General features: G+C 41.2%; 1 protein-coding gene across 2 annotated transcripts; it reads left to right on the top strand.

The window, feature by feature from the left end:
* Window positions 1–917: 917 nt before the first annotated feature.
* Window positions 918–18,988, top strand: SPTY2D1 (SPT2 chromatin protein domain containing 1). Of its 2 annotated transcripts, none has more exons than XM_062494617.1 (6): window positions 918–934; window positions 9,852–9,966; window positions 11,409–13,004; window positions 13,788–13,944; window positions 14,109–14,186; window positions 15,434–18,988. In XM_062494617.1, exons 3-6 carry the CDS (start codon window positions 11,486–11,488, stop codon window positions 15,528–15,530), a joined length of 1,851 nt encoding a protein of 616 aa, XP_062350601.1. In that variant the 5' UTR covers window positions 918–934; window positions 9,852–9,966; window positions 11,409–11,485; the 3' UTR covers window positions 15,531–18,988. The 2 variants fall into 2 exon arrangements, with proteins under 2 accessions (XP_062350601.1, XP_062350600.1); XM_062494616.1 differs by lacking the exon at window positions 918–934 and adding an exon at window positions 967–1,097.
* Window positions 18,989–20,610: the final 1,622 nt, after the last annotated feature.

Genomic DNA, 20,610 nt, shown 5'->3' with positions numbered 1-20,610 from the left:
GAGCCCTGTTTATCAGGCAGTGTTCCTGCAGTGGGGAGTGCACTGCTGAAGTAAGCGTGGCACCCCTACAAGCCAAGCACCAACTTTGAAACCTCAATATGCCAAGAAAGATTGCTGAGGAAACTTAATCCATATTCCTTCCTTTGTTACAGGATTTCTGCCTAGCTGATGTCCACTCAGGGACGAGCTGGCAGCTGGGAATGCAGGAGGGACAGGGGCAGGTGTCAGGCTGTGCTTGGAGCGACTGGCCATTGCCCCAAAAGGCTTTTTCCTTTCAAAACCCCACAGTTCTCACTGTCACTGAAAAATAGGGAGTTGCTATTGGGGGGAAAAGAAAAAAAAAAGTAGGAGTTTTCAATGTTTTATTGACACATCCCCATGCCGAGGCTGGGAGTGGTGATCACAGAATCATAAAATGGATTGGGTTGGAAGGGACCTTAAAGATCATGCAGTTCAGACCCCCCTGCTGTGGACAGAGCCGCCTTTCACTGGAGCAGGTTGAGTCAAGCCCCATCCAACCTGGCCTTGACCACTTCCTGGGATGGGGAACCCACAACTTCTCTGGGCAAGCGGTCCCGGTTCCTCACCACCCTCACAGTGAAGAAGTTCTTCGTGACCCTGACAGTCTGAAGCCGTCACCCCACGCCCTCGCAGCCTCTCTCTAAGGCGTTTCAGGGACGAACCGAGGTGGGCGGAAGGGCAATCCCCGGCATCGGCCCCAGCTGTGAGCGGGGGGCGGCGAGAGGCGCCGGGCCGGGCCGGGGCTGCCCCGGAGGTCTCATAAGGCCGCCCCCGCCGCCGCTCCGGGCCCGGCAGTCCCGCTGGGCTCCCCCGGCGCAGGTCCCCGATCCCTCCCCTTTCCCAGCCCCGTTTCCCGTGGCGAGGCTCCGCCACAGGGGAAGTGACGCCGGCGCCAGGCGAGGTTATATAAAGGGTAGGCGGCCGCGGGCGGAAGCGAGCGGGGCCGAGCGGGCGGGGGGCAGCGGGCGGTGCGAGCGGGGCGGCTGCCGCAGCCCCCCCCGTGTTCCGGCCCGGCCATGGATTTCCACAACATTCTCGTGATGGCCTCGGAGCAGCAGGGGCTGAACGCTGTGCCGGTGAGCTCGGGGGCGGCTGGGGCTGCTGGGGGACGCGGTGGCGGTCGGGCCCGGGAAGGGCCCCTCGGTCTCGGCAGAGCCCTGCCCGCCTCGGCCCCGGCCCCCCGCCCGGGCAGCGCCCGCCGGCGGGCTTGCCGGGCCTTTCGCCTCGCCGGCTGGGGCTGCTCGCTCTTGGGGGCCGGAGAAGCGTCTGTGTGCGGGGAGGGGGCGAGCGGGGCCCCTCCGGCAACAGGTGCCGGCACCCCCGGGCTGGGAGCGGCCGGCCGCGGCTTGCGCCTCCCGCTCGGGCAGTGCCGAGATCCCGGGAGCACAGCGGTGGAGCCGGCGAAGGCAGTGCCTAAAAGCCGGCTAAGACCCTTTGTTTGCTCTGAAAACACAGGTTTGCCACGTCTCAAGTGCGAGTCGGAGACAAAGTGACAAGTTTTGGGGGAATGGGCTGCGTTGTCTGAGGTCTCTGTGTGCACCGTGAAAGAATAATGTGTAACAGCGCTGTCGGGAGGATTGGCGGAAGGCTTTTGCTATATTCATTATATTGTTATGAGGTCTGTTCTTCAGCAGTTTGTGTTTTAGTTCCAGCTCTCGGTAGCATGTGGATTCCGTATGAAATAACCTACTGACTTGCCTGGATGAAGTCTGGCAGGAGGAAGGGCACGTGGCCTTCTCGTACATTAATATGCTGGCTTTCCTTCCTCTGGGAGGACCCAAATTATAAGTCATGCGTGCTTATTTGGATAAAAAATATTTTCTCCTTGGTAGCCAGCAGTTAGGGAGACACTTTTTTTGTTTGTTCGTCAACAAGGGTGCCAGAGTTCTGTTTCTATGATTAGTTTGCTTAAATGCAGTGTAAATGAGAGGTGGTTGTTTTTAGCAAAAACTGTGGGGAAAAACAGAAACTACCTATATTCTCAATGGTACAGTGTCTTCATTTTGGTGGTGTCAGAACTAGTGACTATCTCAGTGTCTCTATAACATTAGTAAAACTTGGGTAATGTTCACTAGTAGAGTGACCAGTTGATGATATGTACCGACCATATGGTAGATGTGAAATTAATTAGATTCCATTGTGGGTTTAAAGTCTTATAAAATCTTTTTTTTTCTCTTTAGGCACGTTTAATTTGTCTCTGACCCTACATAGGAATCTGGTTCATAACATAAATAATACTATATCTAGAAACACTTTAGGATATTTAAATGCTAGTTTGATCAGTCTTGAGCTGTCTCACTAAATTGTCACTGGGTTATTATAATTCTTATTTTAGATGTTTAAAGCTTCTCTTTACACTCTCTTTCCCCATGCAGCTTTACTGTGTGTGCCACTGCTTTTTTGTCGCAAGTAGTTTCAAGCCGTGATGATGGATTGATAAAATATCTGCCCTATTCTCCATTGCTGATGTTGTGGTGGAGGGAGGGGATCCTACTTGTTGTGCAATGGATGAGGGTTGAGTTACTCATTTTAGAAAAGGCAGAATTAGGATTTGCCAATTCCTGATTAACTCATGGAGTGAGAGTGCAATTGAATCCACAGTTGAAATAGTTTGGTTTAGCACATTGCTGGTACAGCTTTTAACTCTGAAGTTGGCCCCAGTCTGAGCAAAAGCAGAGCTGCACTTGGCACTGCTTGAAGCTATTTGCAGCTGCTGGGCTTTAAAAAGAGAGCCCATGGAGATTTTACAATCACTGGACAGCTAAACAACTCTGTTAAAGCTAGTACATTCAATGTGTTTATATAAGAAGAATATAATTATTTTTAAATACTTTTATTAAAAGCACCATATAGACTAATTACACATTTACTGGTATATAAAGTTACCAGGTTTCCATTAATGCTAGTTCCTGCATTAATGAGCATATCCTCTGAATTTCTCTCTGATAAGTTTGTTTTAAACTTTACAGTGCACCTAACTATTCTGTGCCCTTTGTAATGAAAAACTGTGACATGAACAAGTAGTGTATATTGAAAGTATAAATACATATACACACTATACAGGTAGTGTTTAGTTCAAAGTAGAAACTATATAAAAACTCCAAGAAATAATGTGGCCTTGTATTGTAAAAAGGGGACCTGGATAAATAAGGTATTACATCATGTCCCTGTAAAAACAAATCTGCTTGTTCATCTCCCTATGGAAATCCAGATTCAAAGGGAACATTGCTGAAATCAGCCTTTTGGTGTCCTGTTAGTTGCATCAGGTTTTGTTTCTAAATAAGACGGTACATATATGAGCTACTGTCTAAGCTGTTAGTGATGTGCTGCTAATCATCTTCACAGGAGTTGCTGAGTAGAGCCCCAGTTTTTATCATCTAATATTCCATAGGGGTTTCACTGCTGTATCTTGTTACCTGTGTTCATATTAGTAGTTCATTAGATTTTCAGTGTGGTGTTGCTTTGACTAGACATGATAATAGTTATGAGAGGTAATGTTGATTTTAGGGAGGTTTGAATAGATTGTGTCACTCATTTTGGTGAAATTGTATTATGCCACGTGTTTCACATGATGTGGCAAAGCAGTTTCAGATGTTTTTATTGTACCTATTCTGTAAAATGTGAAATTTTACTGTAGCTTAAAACAACAGAAACCAAATCATTCTTTTATTTCACTGTACTTTCTAATGAACCATTAGTGACAATATAAACATCTCGTATTGCTCCCAATTCCTTTTAACTGAGGGCGAAACTCTGGTGTACAGATTTTACAGAAATCTGGTACAATTTAACCACAAAGAGGTGACGCAAAACCAAAAGAGCTCATCACCACGTCAGCACTTGTGAGGTTTCACTTTAAGTTAGAATGCTAGAAAGCAGCCTCCAGTGGAGCTGACAGATACAAGTAGCCACGAGGAATTAAGTATTCCTCAAGTGAAACACTTGGCAGAATCCCGGAGTTTGTTCAGAGGACTTTGGGTTACAGAGCCTGCCCATCAAATTCTAATCTACAAATTATCGAGCATTTGCCCCCAGGCAAGAGAAGCCCTGCATGAGAAATAATGGGAATGGATGTGAAGTGCAGATTGCTGCTGTAGGACCAGACTCCCATCGATTGATGTGTGTGCATTTATTGTGTGCCTAAAACTTGCCTCAAAACGGGGCCTAAACTGCTTTGGATTGCATCAGCCTGCACAGGAGGAGCTACAAGATATACAATGTGAAATGTTGGCAGGGGTGAGGTGGGCTTTTGCTCTCAGCTTGACTGACCTGATAGTAAAGTTCCAGACTGTGGAGGTTTAAATGCTGACTAGTAAAATTTCCAGCTTTTCCTATTCTTGGTGGTTTTCTGGGGGTTTTTGGTGTTTTGTTTGTTTGGCTTTGTTTTTTTTGGTTTTTTTTGTTTTTTTTTTTTGTTTGTTTGTTTGTTTTTTTTTTTTTGCGAAAGCAGATGAAAATGGGGTCTACAGTACTGCTGCAGAAAGGAAAGCATGAAGTACCTATAAAGTATCTGTACATTTTTTTTTCCTCTGTGTGACACAACTTTTAATAAAAGAAGTGTCAGCATTTTTTTCCAGCTAAGGGTTCTCGTTGGGTGTTGTGGCAGCAGTTGCAGAATTGGAAGAAAATAATTTTTGCTTTTTTTGGAAGAAAATGTATGAACCTGTTGAATTGGTTTTGGGAGGGGAGAGCAGTGTGAGCTGGTAAGATGAGCATTTTGTGTTTCTTTTGGTAGGAGTCGTTAGAACCTGAAGAGAAGCAAATTTAAACATGCTTGTTACCCGCTATTTACTTTGTCGCAAACAGAAATTAAAAGCAGCAGTTGAGAAATCATCGTGTGAGTGTATTCCAAGTATCACTGCAGAGTCAGCTGCTGGGAACCCCCTGGTGAATCTGTAGCAGAAGCTTTGGAAATACCAGTTCAGGATGAAGGGCAGAGGCCTGCCCCCTGGGCAGTGAACACAAATGGCCACTTACAATGTGGAAAGCTGCCTTCTGAGGAACTGGCATTGCCAGAGGAGTGACACAAACAAGGACGTATGTGGTGGATGAACCATTCCTAATGTTCTCGGGAAGTTTTATCCTGAAAAACATTTAGGGAGAAATGAGACTCCCCATTGGAGAAAGTTACATGTCTTGGCAGCTGATAAGGAAGGACAGGCAAAGTGTTGTAACATGCTAGTGAAAAACAAGCAAATAAAGGCATCTCCCCAGCCTGGGAGAGCCCCTGCAAGTTGCCTGCAGTGGATAATACGAGTGGAACTGTCTTTGCACTGCATGTGCGAGTCCCTTGCAATAACTCAACTGCATAGATGCTCCGCTTGAGAATCAGGTTTGGCAGAATTGATCACTTTCATTGATCTTGCATTGGCACCTGTGTAAATATTGACCATTTTTAAAGGCAGTTCTACTACTTCTGTCTGGTGCTGGTATTTGATCTAGGCCTCTTGGGGCCTCATTTGGGTGCCAAAAATTATTTCATAAATTCTGTTTTACAGTCCCAAGATTTGATACTTGAATGCTGACATCAAAGCTGCTACAACTCTATCAGGATCATGTGCCATGTTTTGAAGGAAATCGGTGACTTCAGAGTAAATAATCACTGTTTGCTACTCGAATGGTGTTCTGGGAACAGCTTGACCTGCTCTTTCCTAAAGGTTAAACATTCCTATTCCTCTGTTGATTTAACCAACTTAGCAATAGTTATTAAAAGCCAGAATAGTGCAGGTGTTGTTTGTGTTGCCTTATTTTGTGTGCTCTGCCTGCAGTCTGATGCATATTCATTTACACTGTATAGAAAACACTTTATTAGTGTTTGTGGAGCGTGTGTATGGTTCAGTGCTTTTAAAAAGGCTACACTTCAGGTTATTTTATGCTGTTACTGAATGAAGGTGAATATGACTGCTATCAGCAATAGTAAAGAAAATGGGTGTTCATTTATGAATTGTTTTGTTGTGTTTTCAGTTGTTACTCAGTATTAAGAAATGCTACCGATAGGAAGACTTAATTTAAATTTTGCATGATTTGTCATGTTAGAGGCAGTCAGGAAAGAGCTTGTCTGTCAAGCTGCTTTACAAACCTGCTCCCGGATAGGGCTGTTGGTCACAGTGCAGCAGAACAAAGCCTGAAAACTGCTTCCCCATCATTTTAATTCTTTATAAGGTTTCCCAACAGAATAGATCAATCTACATTTGTCCCTGCTGTTTAGCAGTTTTCAAAGGTGCTCCTTAGGCACAAAATCATTTAGGCTGGAAAAGATGCATGTGTCCTATGCAATTTTTAAAACAGAATTTTTGAAACAGAGGGTACATTTGAAATGCAGTAATTAAATGAAGCTTTGCCAAATTAGGTTTCCAATAGCAAAAGATGACATGTTTAACTTTGTGAGATAATTTACATAGATATCATTATACTAAGATGAGTGTACTACAAAGTACTGCAAATAATTTCTAAGGTACTAATTTGCTTAATCCTGTTTCTGACGGGATTTTGACTGATAAAGTTTGGATTGCTTTGCCTCTCTATTCCAGTTCAAATGGAGTAAAGCAGATTTCTTTGGGATGCTGAGCCATGGGCCACATTTGAGCAAAAGCTGAGGGGCAATGCTGCATCGCAGTTCAGGGTTCCTAAGCAGTCAAGTCCTGGAATGCTTTTGGTACTTACAAGAAAATCGGTTCTCAGACTGTGGTAAATTTCTTTGCAGAGAGGTGAAGCTCAGTAAATGAGCTTGGCTGTAGTTGGTCTTTGATGTGATGAGGTGACATGGCAGGTTTTAACATGTAATGTATGTGGAGAGTGCACATTTGCAATTCAGCTCTGGTCATTTCAGAAACTGCTCGAGACTGCAAGAGGCTGGTATTGTAGCTGCCCTTCTTGGAGCCAGTTTTGGATGAAGTTTAGAAATGAGCCTTCAAACCTTGCTTCTTAGTGCATGTGTATTCAAGCTCATTTATGGGTTTGCATGTTAGTAATTAAAATAATCCAAGGATCTATTCCTGTGCTGCTGATCAATGAATAAGAAGTGAGAATGAAGGCTTCCATTGTGTGATATTGGTGTTTATAGGGAGCTATGCTGCCAGCCTGCCTGATTATTGCTTCTGTAACATTTGGATGTAGGTTTCCTTACCAGATATTTTATTTTGAGTATTTTAGTTAAAGTTTATAAGGTTTTATGAGGACAGAAAGATATTTATAGAAATGCTGACTTGTGTGGCTCTTCAGTGATACTGTTTTGAGTCTTTTTTTCACATCTCTTTCATTTGATGGGAATCTTAATGTCTCATATGGGAGATCTTGGTTTAGATTTTAATCTATTGGCTTATTTCTGAAATAAACAAAAACCCCACCCTCTCAAAGCTCCGTTTTGGGTTTGGGTTTCTTTTGTTGCTATATGTATTCAGCTTTCCTTCTGTTTCTGGTTTAGCTGCCTTCTATTGTATTTACCTTTGCAACTCTTTCTCATTGCTGTGTTTTTTTCTTCTGTATTTTGTTTGTGGGAAGAAGTTGTAAAAAACTTTCCCCCCCATTTTAGGCACAACCTGGTACATTTGTGAAAGGCAATGTCTGAACAGGTGTAGCACATTAGTGCAGGTGATCGTTATAGAACCCATTAGGAGGTGCTTGGGCACTTAACATTGATTTAAGTAACATTTATTGGATATAAGAGAAGCAAAAAAGGGGGGTTGCATAGATAACTTTATCACTGTTCAGTTACTGGAACCCCAAGTTGAACGGCACTGGACAGACCTTTAGGTATGGCAAGCTGGGCTAATCCTGTCTGTGGTGCATGTAATCAGTGTTGTAGTCTTTAGCAATTTTGCAGCATTGCCTGGGAAGTTAAAAGCACAATTTATCATTTCCTTTGCCAAGGAAAAGGATGTTATCTGAACATGTACAGCTTCACCTCAGGATATAATGAGATACAGAATCATAGAAGAGGGACTTTTATAGGTGATCTAGTCCAGCTGCCCTGCAATGAGCAGGGATGTCTTTAAACAGATAAGGTCACCCAGAGCCTTGTCCAACCTGACCTTGAATGTTTCCAGGGATGGGAAGTCTACAGCCTGTCTTGGCAATCTGAGCCATTGTTTCACCACTCCCATGAAACAACTTCTAGTCAGAATCCACCCTGTTTTAGTTTAAAACCAACACCCCCATCCTTGCTACTGTCTATGCTACAAATTGTCCCCATCTTTCTTATAAGCTCCCTTTCAGTACTGAAACTCTGCAACAAGATCTCCCTGGAGCCTTCTCTTCTCCTGGCAATTTATACCATGTGCAAGTGCTGTAATTGCCAGGTGGGGCCTGTTTATTCTGTCAGAGTTAGTGCTGAGGTCACACTGGTCTCAGGTGATAAGCAGGGTGCAGGTCTGCACCATTTCAGGTCAACTGCTGTGTGGATCACTAACTCCTTGATGTACAACAGTATTGTGTTTAAGGTCACTGCCAGCAGGAACTAAAATCAGTATTGTTGGTTTTACATCAGCCTATTAATTATGCTGGTGAAGTCCATTCCAATTTTTTGAGTAATTCAATTTTTTGACTTGATTTATCTATTTTTACTTAATTAGGTAACCTGAAACTGAAATGAGTGTCTACAAGTAAGCTAAAAATGGAGCTGGAAACCCGCAGTCTGGAATTGAATTGATTCTGGCAGCTTAGGCTTTAGTTTGCTTTTGGTTCCTCTTGGTCAAAGACTAAGGCTGAACTGAAATACTTTTATTCCATTACTAATGCAGCCATTGCATTCCTTATTAGTCCAGTGCATTTCACTCATTTTTCTTCCCTACCTGTCTTCTGGTTTCCCGTTTTTTCCTTCTGAAATCTGAGTGAGCCCCTGTTGTGGATGAGTGGAATGTATTTTGAGATAAAATAAGGATTTGACAATTCACTGGAATTTAACAAAGTTCAGCAGTGGTTTGGCAAGGTTTAAAAAGTTAAATGCAAGGTTCATCTTATTAATTAATGGAAGAAACATACAAAAAGAAAGGTTGAGTTCAAATTAATTCATTTAGAGTGATTCTCAGGGACTGGCAATGCAGGGAGCAAGAAGCACGGTCCTGTTGAGTCACAAGGTTCTGAGTGGACTCCTTGCTTTCTGAACTCTATTTGGAGTCTGAGTGGCTGGATCCATTCTTAGGCTTGGTCAGTGGTACATATTTAATGGAATTATCTATACAGCATTTGCAATAATATGTGGGGGATGGATTAGTAATGTTTCATAATACTAATGCAACATCCTCTGTCACCTACTGAGGATCTGTCATGAGTAAGGAATCTTTCCACCTTGAGTAAGGAGGGATCTCTTAGTTTCAGGTAAGGATTTTCTGCCTGAGAGGCATCCCTGCTCAAGGAGTCACCTGGCATCCAGTTAAGCTGCAGTTCAAGCAGAACCCAAATCAGACCCATCCTGATGAGAATATTTATAAGCTGAAGTAGTTGGCTGCTGGCCAGTGGTATAGACAAGACAGGTGTCCTTATCTTAGTGCTGATATCTTGTTCTGGACTTTGGTTATCTTGCCCTTCTGATGGTTATGAAACCACTCTTCAAATTTTCAAATTTTTCAAGACACCTGTACTCCCTTGGACCAGGCACTTTCTAGCTTGCAAGATTCTCCCAAGAACTTGGGGCTGGTTGCTCCTTAATCAGCCTGAAAGTACAACTGTGAGTCAAATGTATCCAGCACAACCCTCATTTTCAGTGGCAATTTGTTTACTCTGTACCATCTCTGTGCTTAAGTGAAGCACGGGACTGTTATGCGACTCCTCAGTTTTAAAGACTGATTTTTACATTTCTTAACTCTTCTGACATATTTATTTGTTCTTTGCAGAAAAGGTACAGTTTGGCTGTTGGTCCTCCCAAAAAAGTTCCCAAAGTCAAGGGTGTAGAGTCTGCAGCAGTGCAAGCATTTCTCAGGCGGCAGGAAGAGGAAAAAAGGAAAAAAGGTAAAAATACAAAATATCTCCTATGGCAGAGTTTCATTTATTCTTTGGTATATGCCACATTTTTCAAAGTTCTTGCAAGTACAGCTGCACGTCTGTTTCTGCTGCTTATGCTTAGACCTGATGCTGAGGGAAAGCTGGAACTAATTAAGGGCTGGGGACATTTAGTTGCTTTCCTAAGGAGTTAAAACATTCATCAGCTACATTAGAATTTATGGCTGGAGATTGAGAAAGCAGCTAAGGTGAAGAGCAAAAAACTATTTCAGCTTTTGTTAGCTTAACTTTGAAAAGCTTCATCTCTGTGAAAAATGGAAAGAGTTGCTGTTGTTGTGTCTTAATCTAGTGTATCAATAAAGTGAATTTTAAAGTCTGAGACACAATTTCTCCACTTTTATATTTCCTTTAAATAGCCTATGGAATAAACTAGTATTCCTTTGTTTCTAATGTTGATGTTTTGTTAAAGGTAACCAAATCTGATGGACTGGATGGCCCAGGTTATTCTTCCTGACCTGGGCCAGTCATGAGTTCTTATCCCTGCTGCCAGGTCCAGCCAGAAGCAAGACTAGGCATGAATTCCATATGGGGCATGCTGGCACACTCAGTGCTGTCACAGCCCTTGACAATAGAGTAACACAGTCAAGGAATGGTACCTTTGTAGGCACCCAAAGTATGAGTAGCCCAATCAATTTTCTAGGAATTTTTACTTTTTCTGAATCTTTCTGGTATTTAGCCCCCACTCCTTGGTCTGTCCAATATTTGACATTTAGAGGTCTCATTCACCAGCTAGTTCAGCCTGACTCTTGTCAGCAGGTCACAGACATGAGAGCACATACCTATGCAGAAAAGAGCTAAGCCAGAACAGTAAGGATATAGGACAGACTGTGGAGATAGAGTCCTGTGCCGTATCAGACTTGTGTAATGACCAGCTGCTTGCTTATCTGTGTTCAGCTGCTTTTTGTGTCTCCCCTATATCCCTCTACACACACACACTCTTAGGCATTTTCCAGTTCTTAACCCCCCAATACTTGTATTCCCTCCCCTCCCTCAGCTTCTCTTAAACATTTGATGGTAAGTTCTGTACAGTGTCAAGATTCTCTTGCTCAGTCTCAGAACTCCCTCCACTATGCAGAGATCCCATAACTTCTGTACCTTCTTATACAAAGATTCTTCATTGTTTTCATAGCATCCTGGAAAGCTGCCTTCCTCAAAAAGCCTTAGTGGGTTTTGTTATAGCAGCATTTCACTCAATTGCTTGCCTTTGTTGGAGCAGCTGACACAGGTGGGTTAGCCTTCCCTGTTGGCAGATCTGGGGTCACTTTCTGGTCTGTTTTGGGTAGCTATTAGCCAGATATCCTTAAGTTACTGTCTTAAGTGGTTTGTTAGTTTGGAAAATATTGAAATAAAAAGTAGTGCTTTTGCAAAGCTTTCTCTTGGTTTTCTTGCAGCGCTGGAAGAAAGAAGGAAGAAAGAGCAGCTCTTGGCAAGGCGTATTGAACTGAAACATGACAGAAAGGCAAGAGCTATGGCCTCACGAACAAAGGATAATTTTTATGGCTATAATGGCGTTCCCGTTGAAGAGAAGCCTAAAAAGAGGAGGGCTTGTGAGAATGTTGCTCAGGCCCCGGAGGCTGAGTATGCAACAGAAGATGAAACTGAGCAGCTTGAGTACAGTCAGACAGAATCTGAGCATGAGCAAGAAGAATATGAAGAGAAACCATCCAAAGCTGCAATGAAACCAAAGGCACCTCCCAAAAGTGCACCAGCACCTCTGAACTTTGCAGAGCTCTTGAGGCTTGCTGAAAAGAAACAATATGAACCAGTGGAAATAAAACCAGTGAAAAAGGTGGAAGAGAGGCCCAGAACAGCAGAAGAATTGAGAGAGAGGGAGTTTTTGGGACGCAAAAACAAAAAAGTAGAAATGCATAAGAAAAGCGAGAAGGATATTAAGCCTACAGGGATATCCAGTTCTTCAAAAAAACTGTCTTCTCAAAAAGCAACTGTAAACACAAAACTTAATAAAAGCTCAGTAGACAAACATTCCACATCTAAAAGCAGTCTGTCACTTTCTATGGGTGGTATTGATAAGAAATCCAAAGCACCGGCATTGACTGAAAAACACCCACGGTCATCATCTTCTTCCAGACTTGATCAAATGGATAAAACATCACAAAATGGTTCCTTAAAAAGCTCTACCAGTAGCAGTCACAATAAATTACCTGTCAATGGTATTAGAAAGTCTGGCTCAAGCTCTCATGTGCCACCCTCAAAACCCATGGCCAACGGGGCCCAGAGAATGCCATCTGCAAAAGAATCCAGCCTGAAAAAGTCTGCCCATGCAAAACCAGGGAAACCTGCAGCCCTTCAACATGGAATCAACTCCAACGCAAAACGATCTGGCAGCAGCTTAGGAAAAGGAGGACCTGGACATCCCGGGGGCGGTTCAAGTGCGGGACCGGGGCGATCGAGCAGCAATTCTGGCGTGGGGCCTGGAAGGCCGGGAAGCGGTTTAAGCTCGGGACCTGGGCGACTGGGCAGCAGCTCAGCCACAGGACCTGGGAGGCCAGGCAGCAGCTCAAGCACAGGCCCTGGGCGACCAGGAGGTGGCTCAGGCATGGGGCCGGGAAGGCCGACGGGCAGCTCGAGCACAGGGCCTGGGCGGCCGGGCAGCAGCTCTGGCGGGGGACTTAAGCGGCCGGGCAGCAGCTTGGGCACTGGACCGGGAAGGCCGGGCAGCAGCACAAACATAGGACCAGGGCGACCGGGCAGCAGCCTGGGAACAGGACCAGGAAGGCCAGGAATCAGTCCAAGCACAGGGGCCAAGCGACCAGGCAGCAGCTTGGGCACTGGACCAGGGAGGCCAGGCATCAGCACAAGCGCAGGACCTGGGCGACCAGGCAGCGGCCCGGGCACGGCTGTGAAACCCAAGTGTACTGTCGTGTCGGAAACCATTTCCTCTAAAAACTTTGTCACAAGACCTAGCAACGGACAGATCAATGGAATGAGGCCTTTCCCAGGGCACAGACCTGTGCTTCATCCACAAGGTATGCATTTATAGAAGAATTTTTTCACTGCTGTGGTTTAACTCCAGCTGGCAACTAAGTACCGTGCAGCTGCTCGCTTGCCCTGTTTCCCAGTGGGGAGAAAATTTTAAAAAACTGAAGTGAAACTCAGATAAGAACAGTTTAATAACTGAAACAAAATTAAATATAGCAGCTTTTAACATAGTTGTTTTTACCTATGCTTGTAATTTTTGAAATGCAGGTGGTGTGAAGTATCACATGAAAAAAACTAAGCAGTCTGTGATGGATACTGGTATATGAATGGTGTTAGAAGGAAAAGAATTGAAGGATTCACTTCCAGCAAATAGTTGCTTAATAGTTGGTCTATAAAACTTTGTAGTGTCTTAAATAACAGATGCTTGAAGTCTAGATGAAAAATCACTCACAGGTTTTATATTTCAGTGTTGTGGCAGATTTATCTTAGCAGTGACAAACCGTTCTAAAAATTCATTTCTGACCAGGAGCAAGCAGTATGGAGTGTAGTGAATAAGTGCCTGTAAAGCCCTGAACAAAGAGCAGCTATCTGCTGAGTGGTTTTCTCAGGATCCCGTTGTTGATACTGATAGGGGATCTCCTCTAGCACAACTCAGAGGAAGTACTTCCTCTTGCTGAATTTCTGAGAAGTGCTGGTTAACTTGAGGCAGAAGTTTTCTTCCTTGAAGCCCAGAAAATGGCTATACTCAAGATACAGTAAGGAAAAGTACTGTTAAATTAAAATTATGTTCATGTTATTAGTTAATGATTTTATTCTGTCCTGTCATTTAGGCCTTGGAAGACCACCTGTTAGTTATAAGAGACAAATAGAAGACGATGATGATGATGAATATGACTCTGAAATGGATGACTTCATTGAAGATGAAGGGGAACCTCAAGAAGAAATATCAAAACATATTCGGGAAATATTTGGCTATGACCGGAAGAGGTAAGAAAAGTAACAGTTTTAAGATACTGCAGAACAAGCAGTAGAACAAGTAATTATTCTTCCTAAGAAGGGATATTAATTCTCTAGCTGTGTTTTTTTTTGTTTTGTTTTGTTTTGTTTTTTTTTTTTTTTTAATGTCCTGAAAACTGATATTTAATTTTCAGGTACAAAGATGAAAGTGATTATGCCTTACGTTATATGGAGAGCAGCTGGAGAGAGCAACAGAAAGAAGAAGCTAGGAGGTATGCATGGATTTGAACTTGGATACAAATTGCAAAGCTTGTTTGTTACTGAAGCCATAGGGCTAAGCTAGCAAATATCCACTCTGCTTTTTACAGCAGAGGTAAATAGCCTTACAACTTTTTATAAGGAAGGTAAAGTAAAAGATGGATTTCATACGGACAATTAATATAGTTAGTATTTATACACTAAATTAGTAATGTGTGTCCTTGTCTATCACAAACCTTGCTAGTTAAGAACCAATAAAAAACAAAACTAATTAATTTCCAAAAATATTGTTAAAATTATACATTTCAGTTCAAACTACAAATCCTTTAATTTGTCCCAAGCATTACAATATTTTGCTAGTTTGAGGTATGGAAATTTCATTTGTTTTTATCTATTCAAGTGTGTGTGTCTATTTCTATAGACATATAAAAAGTATGTTAAGAAGCTTCTACAGTCGCTGATTTAAATTATGAAGATATTTTTATGTTGGTTTTGGCGTTTGGGCCTGAACAATTCTTATGGCATAAACTGATTCTTTGTTTTTAAATGAGTGGTGGGACAAACTTTGTGAAAGCTATAAGGGTTTTTTATAGAAAATGCAATTGTTGGAGTGCATGGTTTCACCAAATTCTTTTGCTCTACTGAAATTTCTATATGGTTATTCAGAAGGTGCCTCGAGCATTAGTAACTTGCATCTTTGAAGTTATAGTCAGTGTCCTTATTCCTCCTGGCTCCTGAGGAATAACTGCAGTCCATGGAAAGCTATAGTCTGTTAAGTGGAGTTAGGAGAAATAAATGGAATTTTAAAGTGATATTGCTGTTAACCAAACTCTGTTGACATCTTAGTGAGGTTTTGCAGAGTTGAATTCCTGGCTTGCTTTTAGCTACACATGTAGCATAAAGGAAATGGACATAAACTTGAGTTAAATTTAATTTTACTTTTTCAATGGATGTGTTTCAGTAGCTGCTTTTTGGGAGAAAAAAAGACCCTATGAATTAAATTTATTAATTTTTTATACAGTCTTTATTTTTTGACAGAAGTTTAAAGTATCTATTTCCATTGAAATACTTGATTCTGATCTTACTGTTTAAAAAAATCTTGATTTCTTAAAGCTGCATTCATTCTATAATTAAAGAAGATCTGATATGAAATTATTCTTGAGTCCGCTGTAGTACTTTTAGCGTTGCTTTTCGGGTGTGTTGAAGTAAAACCTCAGGTGTCCTGAGTAGCAGTGTAAAGGATTTTAATCTTGTTTGGCAGCTTGAGACTCGGTGTTCAGGAAGACCTGGAAGAACTGAGACGGGAAGAAGAAGAACTGAAACGCAAGAGACAGTCTAAGAAGCTGAGGACGCGTTAAGTGACTTATGGTGTTGACTTTGTTCATGTTTCTGCTCCCCTCTGCCTCCATACATCTCTTATTCTACTTCAGTTTCCATTTGCTTGTTAGAGGGCAAAAGAATATTTAAAGGGATTAAAGTACTGAAAAACAAGGCTTTAGTTTGACCTAAATAAGATATTTATTTTTAATACTTGCTGGGGTTGTTTTTTTATGAAGAAATTAATGCACTAATGCATATTAAATGGAATGAAATAATTAGATGTTTCCATTGATTAAACCAGTTCAAGATGCCAGCAGAAATACTGACTAGCTATGCACTGACTTGGAACTGTGTGGGCCACATACCAGTAAACCAATTTTGCATTCACTTGAAAGAAAGGAATAGCATTCTTGTTCCCTGATATTTCTTGAGACTTGGAGAGATTGCTCTATATCCTACCCTGCCTCCTAACATGAGCCTTAAAGTGTTAAAATGTCATCTTCTGTACAGCAGCAGCTTGGGTGTAAATTCAGTCACAGCCCACAGGTATTTCAGGTAGTAAAGTGCTGAAGATATTTTGATTTGAGGACCCATAGAAATAATTTGAACCTCTTTAAACAGAAAACTGTATGTCATTTGCAGACTGTGCAGTGATGGATATGGCCAAAAGATTGTTGGCTGTTGCTGTGTCTGGAATTCCAGTGCCAGTCTAATTCAGTACGAGAAACACACCCTGAAAACAGAAATTTCTAGTGTTTGTATGTAACCTGTGCTTTTGGGCTCAAGCATATGCTTGGGAATTCTTCTCCTGCCCTGTAAGTCTTCAGATTTATTTAACAACTTCTGCTGCTTTTACAAATTGTGTTTTTTCTTGCATTAAACATCTGATGGTTGAATTATTCAAAATGTGAAGCAGTCATTTATCTAATTAGTTTTACTATTCAGAAAGAACAACATAAGTTTTGTTAGAATGCATTTGCAGCTGTTCAGTATTAATATATTGTTAACTAGTTAATATTTGTGATTGATTTCAGCAAGCCAAATACCTAAAATAATTTGTAGCAGGAGAGTTAGTTCAGTTACTTACCTTAATGCCCATATTTGCACATGATTTGTAACTATGCACTTAAAAGACTGTTTGTTTCAGTAACTGAATTTGTTTACCGTCAGCACAGGGCTCATGTAAGTGTACAGGAGTTGCACTGAGACCTGAAGCTCAAATCTGGTGTTGCATCTACTTGGATTTCCCCAAGTTGCCCTTCAAAGCTCACCAGTGTCACTACTCAGCTTTGCCTCGAGCTCCAGAACTCCACTGGTAGCATCTGCCCTCAGCTGCTTCAGGCCATTATGTTTTAATGCTAGAAATACTCTAAAAAATAGAGAAAGAGCTTTGGGTGTTGGTTGGGGGTGGGGAAAAAGGAAAAATTACCTTGTGGAAAAACAACAAAGGAACCTTTCCTATTGTGGCTGTTCTTAACAGTGCTGCTCCTAGGAAGCAGTTCAGATAGCAACCTGTAAGGAACAGTCTTGGAATCTGCTCAAGTTTAAACATCTGATTCTTAATGTAAGAAAAAACAGCTTGGCCTTTTTAAGATGTTTTCTGTCACTGGTGTACCATTTCACTGCCTCAGCAAAACAACTGATGTAAGTTACTGTTATAGATTCTATAGACTATCTCAGTGTTAGCTAATATGGAGCCCAGGTGAAGATACATTGTTGCTCCTCTGTAGTTTTAACTTTCTCTATTAACTATCAAAAACTGTTTCAGTGTAGGCACTTGAGACCATGCAAGATAGTGTAACTTCACTGTCTGGAAGTGTGCTGTATTCTCTGCTGCATTGGGACCATCTCAAATTTCCTGTTGGAGATTTCTTGTTTCTAGAATGACCCATTCAGGACAATGAACTTTGGGACCACGATCAAGTTCTGGGTTTGTACTTTTAAATTCTTTTTAGCTGGAAAAAGACTTGAGGTCCATCAACCCAGACAGCTTATATCATCTGTGAGCAACTTCCTGCCTGGCTGGGGAGAAGAAAGTCTCTCATGAAGCAAAAGAAATATATTAAGTTGAAATTGGTTCCACTGGGAAAGAAATCTGCATTTCAGACAAATACAGGTTAAGTAAAACCTGGTTATTTCACCACTTTTTGTTTAGTTAACCATGCAAGATCAGTTATAATCTGTAAAGCACTTTGTCATTTAGATGGTGACTGGAATGTACTCTGCTAGCCTCCCTAAGACACTGTATAACTTTCTTCACCTAGTGATCATTGCTTAAATTTTGTCAATTTCAAATGACAAATTATTCAAGGACACGTGTAATTTTGCAGTCAAGAAGTACTTTCTCATAATTGGCATGGGATGCTGATTGATTTCCTATTTTGTACAAAGGTTTGGCTTTTAATGTGCTTGCATATTTGTTGCTTATTTGTATGTCAGCTAGGAAGGAGCTAAACTCGTTTTTTAATTCCTGACCTTGTATCCAAAAACCTGTTTACTGTTTACCAGATTAATAGTATTCATCTAATGACAGTATTTCAGTACTTCCAAAGTGCATCTGAAATTGAAGTGAAGAAAAACTGGAAGAATGCTTACATTGGTTTATAGAGATTGGATATTCAGCTAATGATTTAATTGTATTTAAGGAAATTCTGGTTTGGTTTTTAGATTTTTAATTCACCATTTGACAATGTGCCTTTTTACTAAATTGTGTCAAAAAATAATGAATGTAGGAGGATTAAAAGGTTGGTTTCTGCTATCTCAGATTCTATATCCTTAAACTTGAGAGTGTGAAATAACCTACTTTTCAGAAAACCCTTCCAGGTCTGGCTTTGATTGCACAATTAAGGTAGCTACTTCTTTACTGCTAATGCTAAATCAAATGAAGGGCACTTTCTATTGATGACTACTTTTTGAAAATGTCTTGTATTTACACTTGAGCTGTATTTCACTTTACAGCAATGTCTTTTGGAGGCCAGGGTTTTGCATATCACAGGAAGCCTTAGTGTGCAACTCTGTGCTGTGCTTTAAAATAAAAATCTTTCAAGAAGTATATGAGATCTTTATGGAAATCTGGATTTATTTTTGTGTAAAGCCCAAAATATTGTCCAGGAAAACTAATTTTCTATTTTTTTGTTTGCATTTTGTAACATAATCTAGTAGTTGATGCATATTTCTAGATATAGCATATTTCTGGAGACCAAAACATGTCAGAAAGAAATAAATATATGGAGAGACTGGTGTTTAAATTGTGATGAATGTACTTCTATTTATTTTGGTGAGTGGGTGTGACACAATATTAAAGTGTTAGTTTGTAAATAAGGGTGCTTCTAGTTTTAGCCAATGATTTTTTCCTTTGGGGATATCATGTGTGCACAGTGTCTTTTCACACAATGTGACAAATCGGGTTAACTCATACATAGCTTACCTGCTCTCTGGTGCTGTCAAGGAAGTGTATACTTTAGCACACACCAAATGCATATACATTTTGCAGAGTATGTATACAATAAATTACAGGCATTAAACATTTTATTGCTATTTCTCATTGGTTTACTTTTATGGAAGATTTATCAGAATTGCTTTCTGCTGTTTCCTCTGAGCTCTCACATACAGCAGTGTCAGTCTGAATGTTGTCCTGGAATGGTCCTCATGCAGCCAGCAAGAAGGTATGAAAAATGTAATGGAGTCACTTAAGCCTTCAGGAAAGATCTGAAAGTTCCTGTTGTCTCCTGCAGTTTAGGCTGTGACACAGTATGTACTTGGAGGAACATGTGTTTAGAATGATAATATACCCAAATGTGCCCATTACATTTAATTGCTTTTGAAGTGTTCACAAGCAGCATCCTTTTAGGGTTTCCATATTCCCATGTAAGGAGTCTGAACTCCCTTGATGTCTGTCTCCTCTGGAATGGTTTTCTGCTTTGATGGTGGAAGTAAATTACTGTTCTGATCAGCTGGTGCTGTGACCCACTTCTAAATGGATGAATGGATACACATCAGTGAGCCTACCTGCCTTTACTGAGGAACAGCAATGCTTGCACACTCTTGAGCTTAAAAAATATTCTTTTAAAGTACTGCAAATCCACATTTAATTTGTCATATGAATACCTTGTTTTGAAGACATTAAATCTTACCTTCTTTGGAACTACCTTGTATGGAATTCCCTTGAGATTTTTAATGTATCTTAATAGCTGTGATCAGTCAATCTTAGCTGTTATTTTAAGGCAGGGATGTTCTGTTCAGGTGAAGGGTGGTTTTCTACATTGAGGCATTATCTTAAGCCAGCTAGTAAAGTTATTTCTGGAAGCAAAATAATTTTATTCAGACTGGGGGGAGAAAAAGTAATTACATGTTTCCCTTGTTGAGGACAGCTTTTAGTTGTAGTTTATTTGGAATAATGATATTTCAGTTCCACAAGACAGAACTGCAATTTATTTATCCCATAGATAGCCTCTTCTTACTCTTGGAACTGCATATGGAAACATTTATTTTTCCATGAGCCTGGGAATCTACAAAGCCTTTAACATACCGTGTTCACCATACCCTGGGGAATGACCCTAGAGGTCATTCCTGAACTAATCAAATATGTCATGAGTTTAGCTCTGACTTCTCTGTCCACGACTAATAGTCCTGTTTTTCCACACCACTTGGTGCTTAATTTGCTTTGAGGGATCCTCTGTTTGGTTCCTCATTGAGTCTTGGGTTTTGCCTACATCCTTCTCCCTGCACTGGCAAATTCATTAATTGTTTTGTACCCTGGATGTAACTTTCTCAACATTCCTGGCTTGAGAACAGGTGAGTGTCTGATGCCATCTCTCATATGCTCTCTGAAAGTTGATGGCAATCAACAATTTAAAGAATCAAGAGCTTCAGTAGGGTTTTTTTGGTTGAAGGAGTTGGCTGGATTCTGATTTTAAAAACACTTGACTGTAGAGTTCCACGTTTTGTAGTGCATGGGAATAACTGAACACATACCTGTGAACACACAAAGTACAAAAGGCTGTTTGAGTGCCTTACATGCACTTCTCTGTATATTAAACCTCTCTTGTGGATTTCTTCAGGACAGGTAAGTAGCTCCCTTGAATGATGTAACTAAGTGTACATGATGTTTGTTGTGGG

Source organism: Cinclus cinclus, chromosome 6 (assembly GCF_963662255.1).
Source record: "Cinclus cinclus chromosome 6, bCinCin1.1, whole genome shotgun sequence".
Taxonomy (NCBI): Eukaryota; Metazoa; Chordata; class Aves; order Passeriformes; family Cinclidae; genus Cinclus; species Cinclus cinclus.
Note: the sequence above shows the minus strand (reverse complement) of the source record. Positions and strands in the feature narration are given on the sequence as shown.

Excerpts from the sequence above, each read along its gene's own strand:
- SPTY2D1 (XM_062494616.1), top strand. The coding sequence starts at position 1,038 with ATGGATTTCCACAACATTCTCGTGATGGCCTCGGAGCAGCAGGGGCTG. Across the intron at positions 9,967-11,408 it reads AGAGGAAAAAAGGAAAAAAG|CGCTGGAAGAAAGAAGGAAG; the intron begins GTAAAAATACAA and ends GTTTTCTTGCAG. Across the intron at positions 14,187-15,433 it reads CAGAAAGAAGAAGCTAGGAG|CTTGAGACTCGGTGTTCAGG; the intron begins GTATGCATGGAT and ends CTTGTTTGGCAG.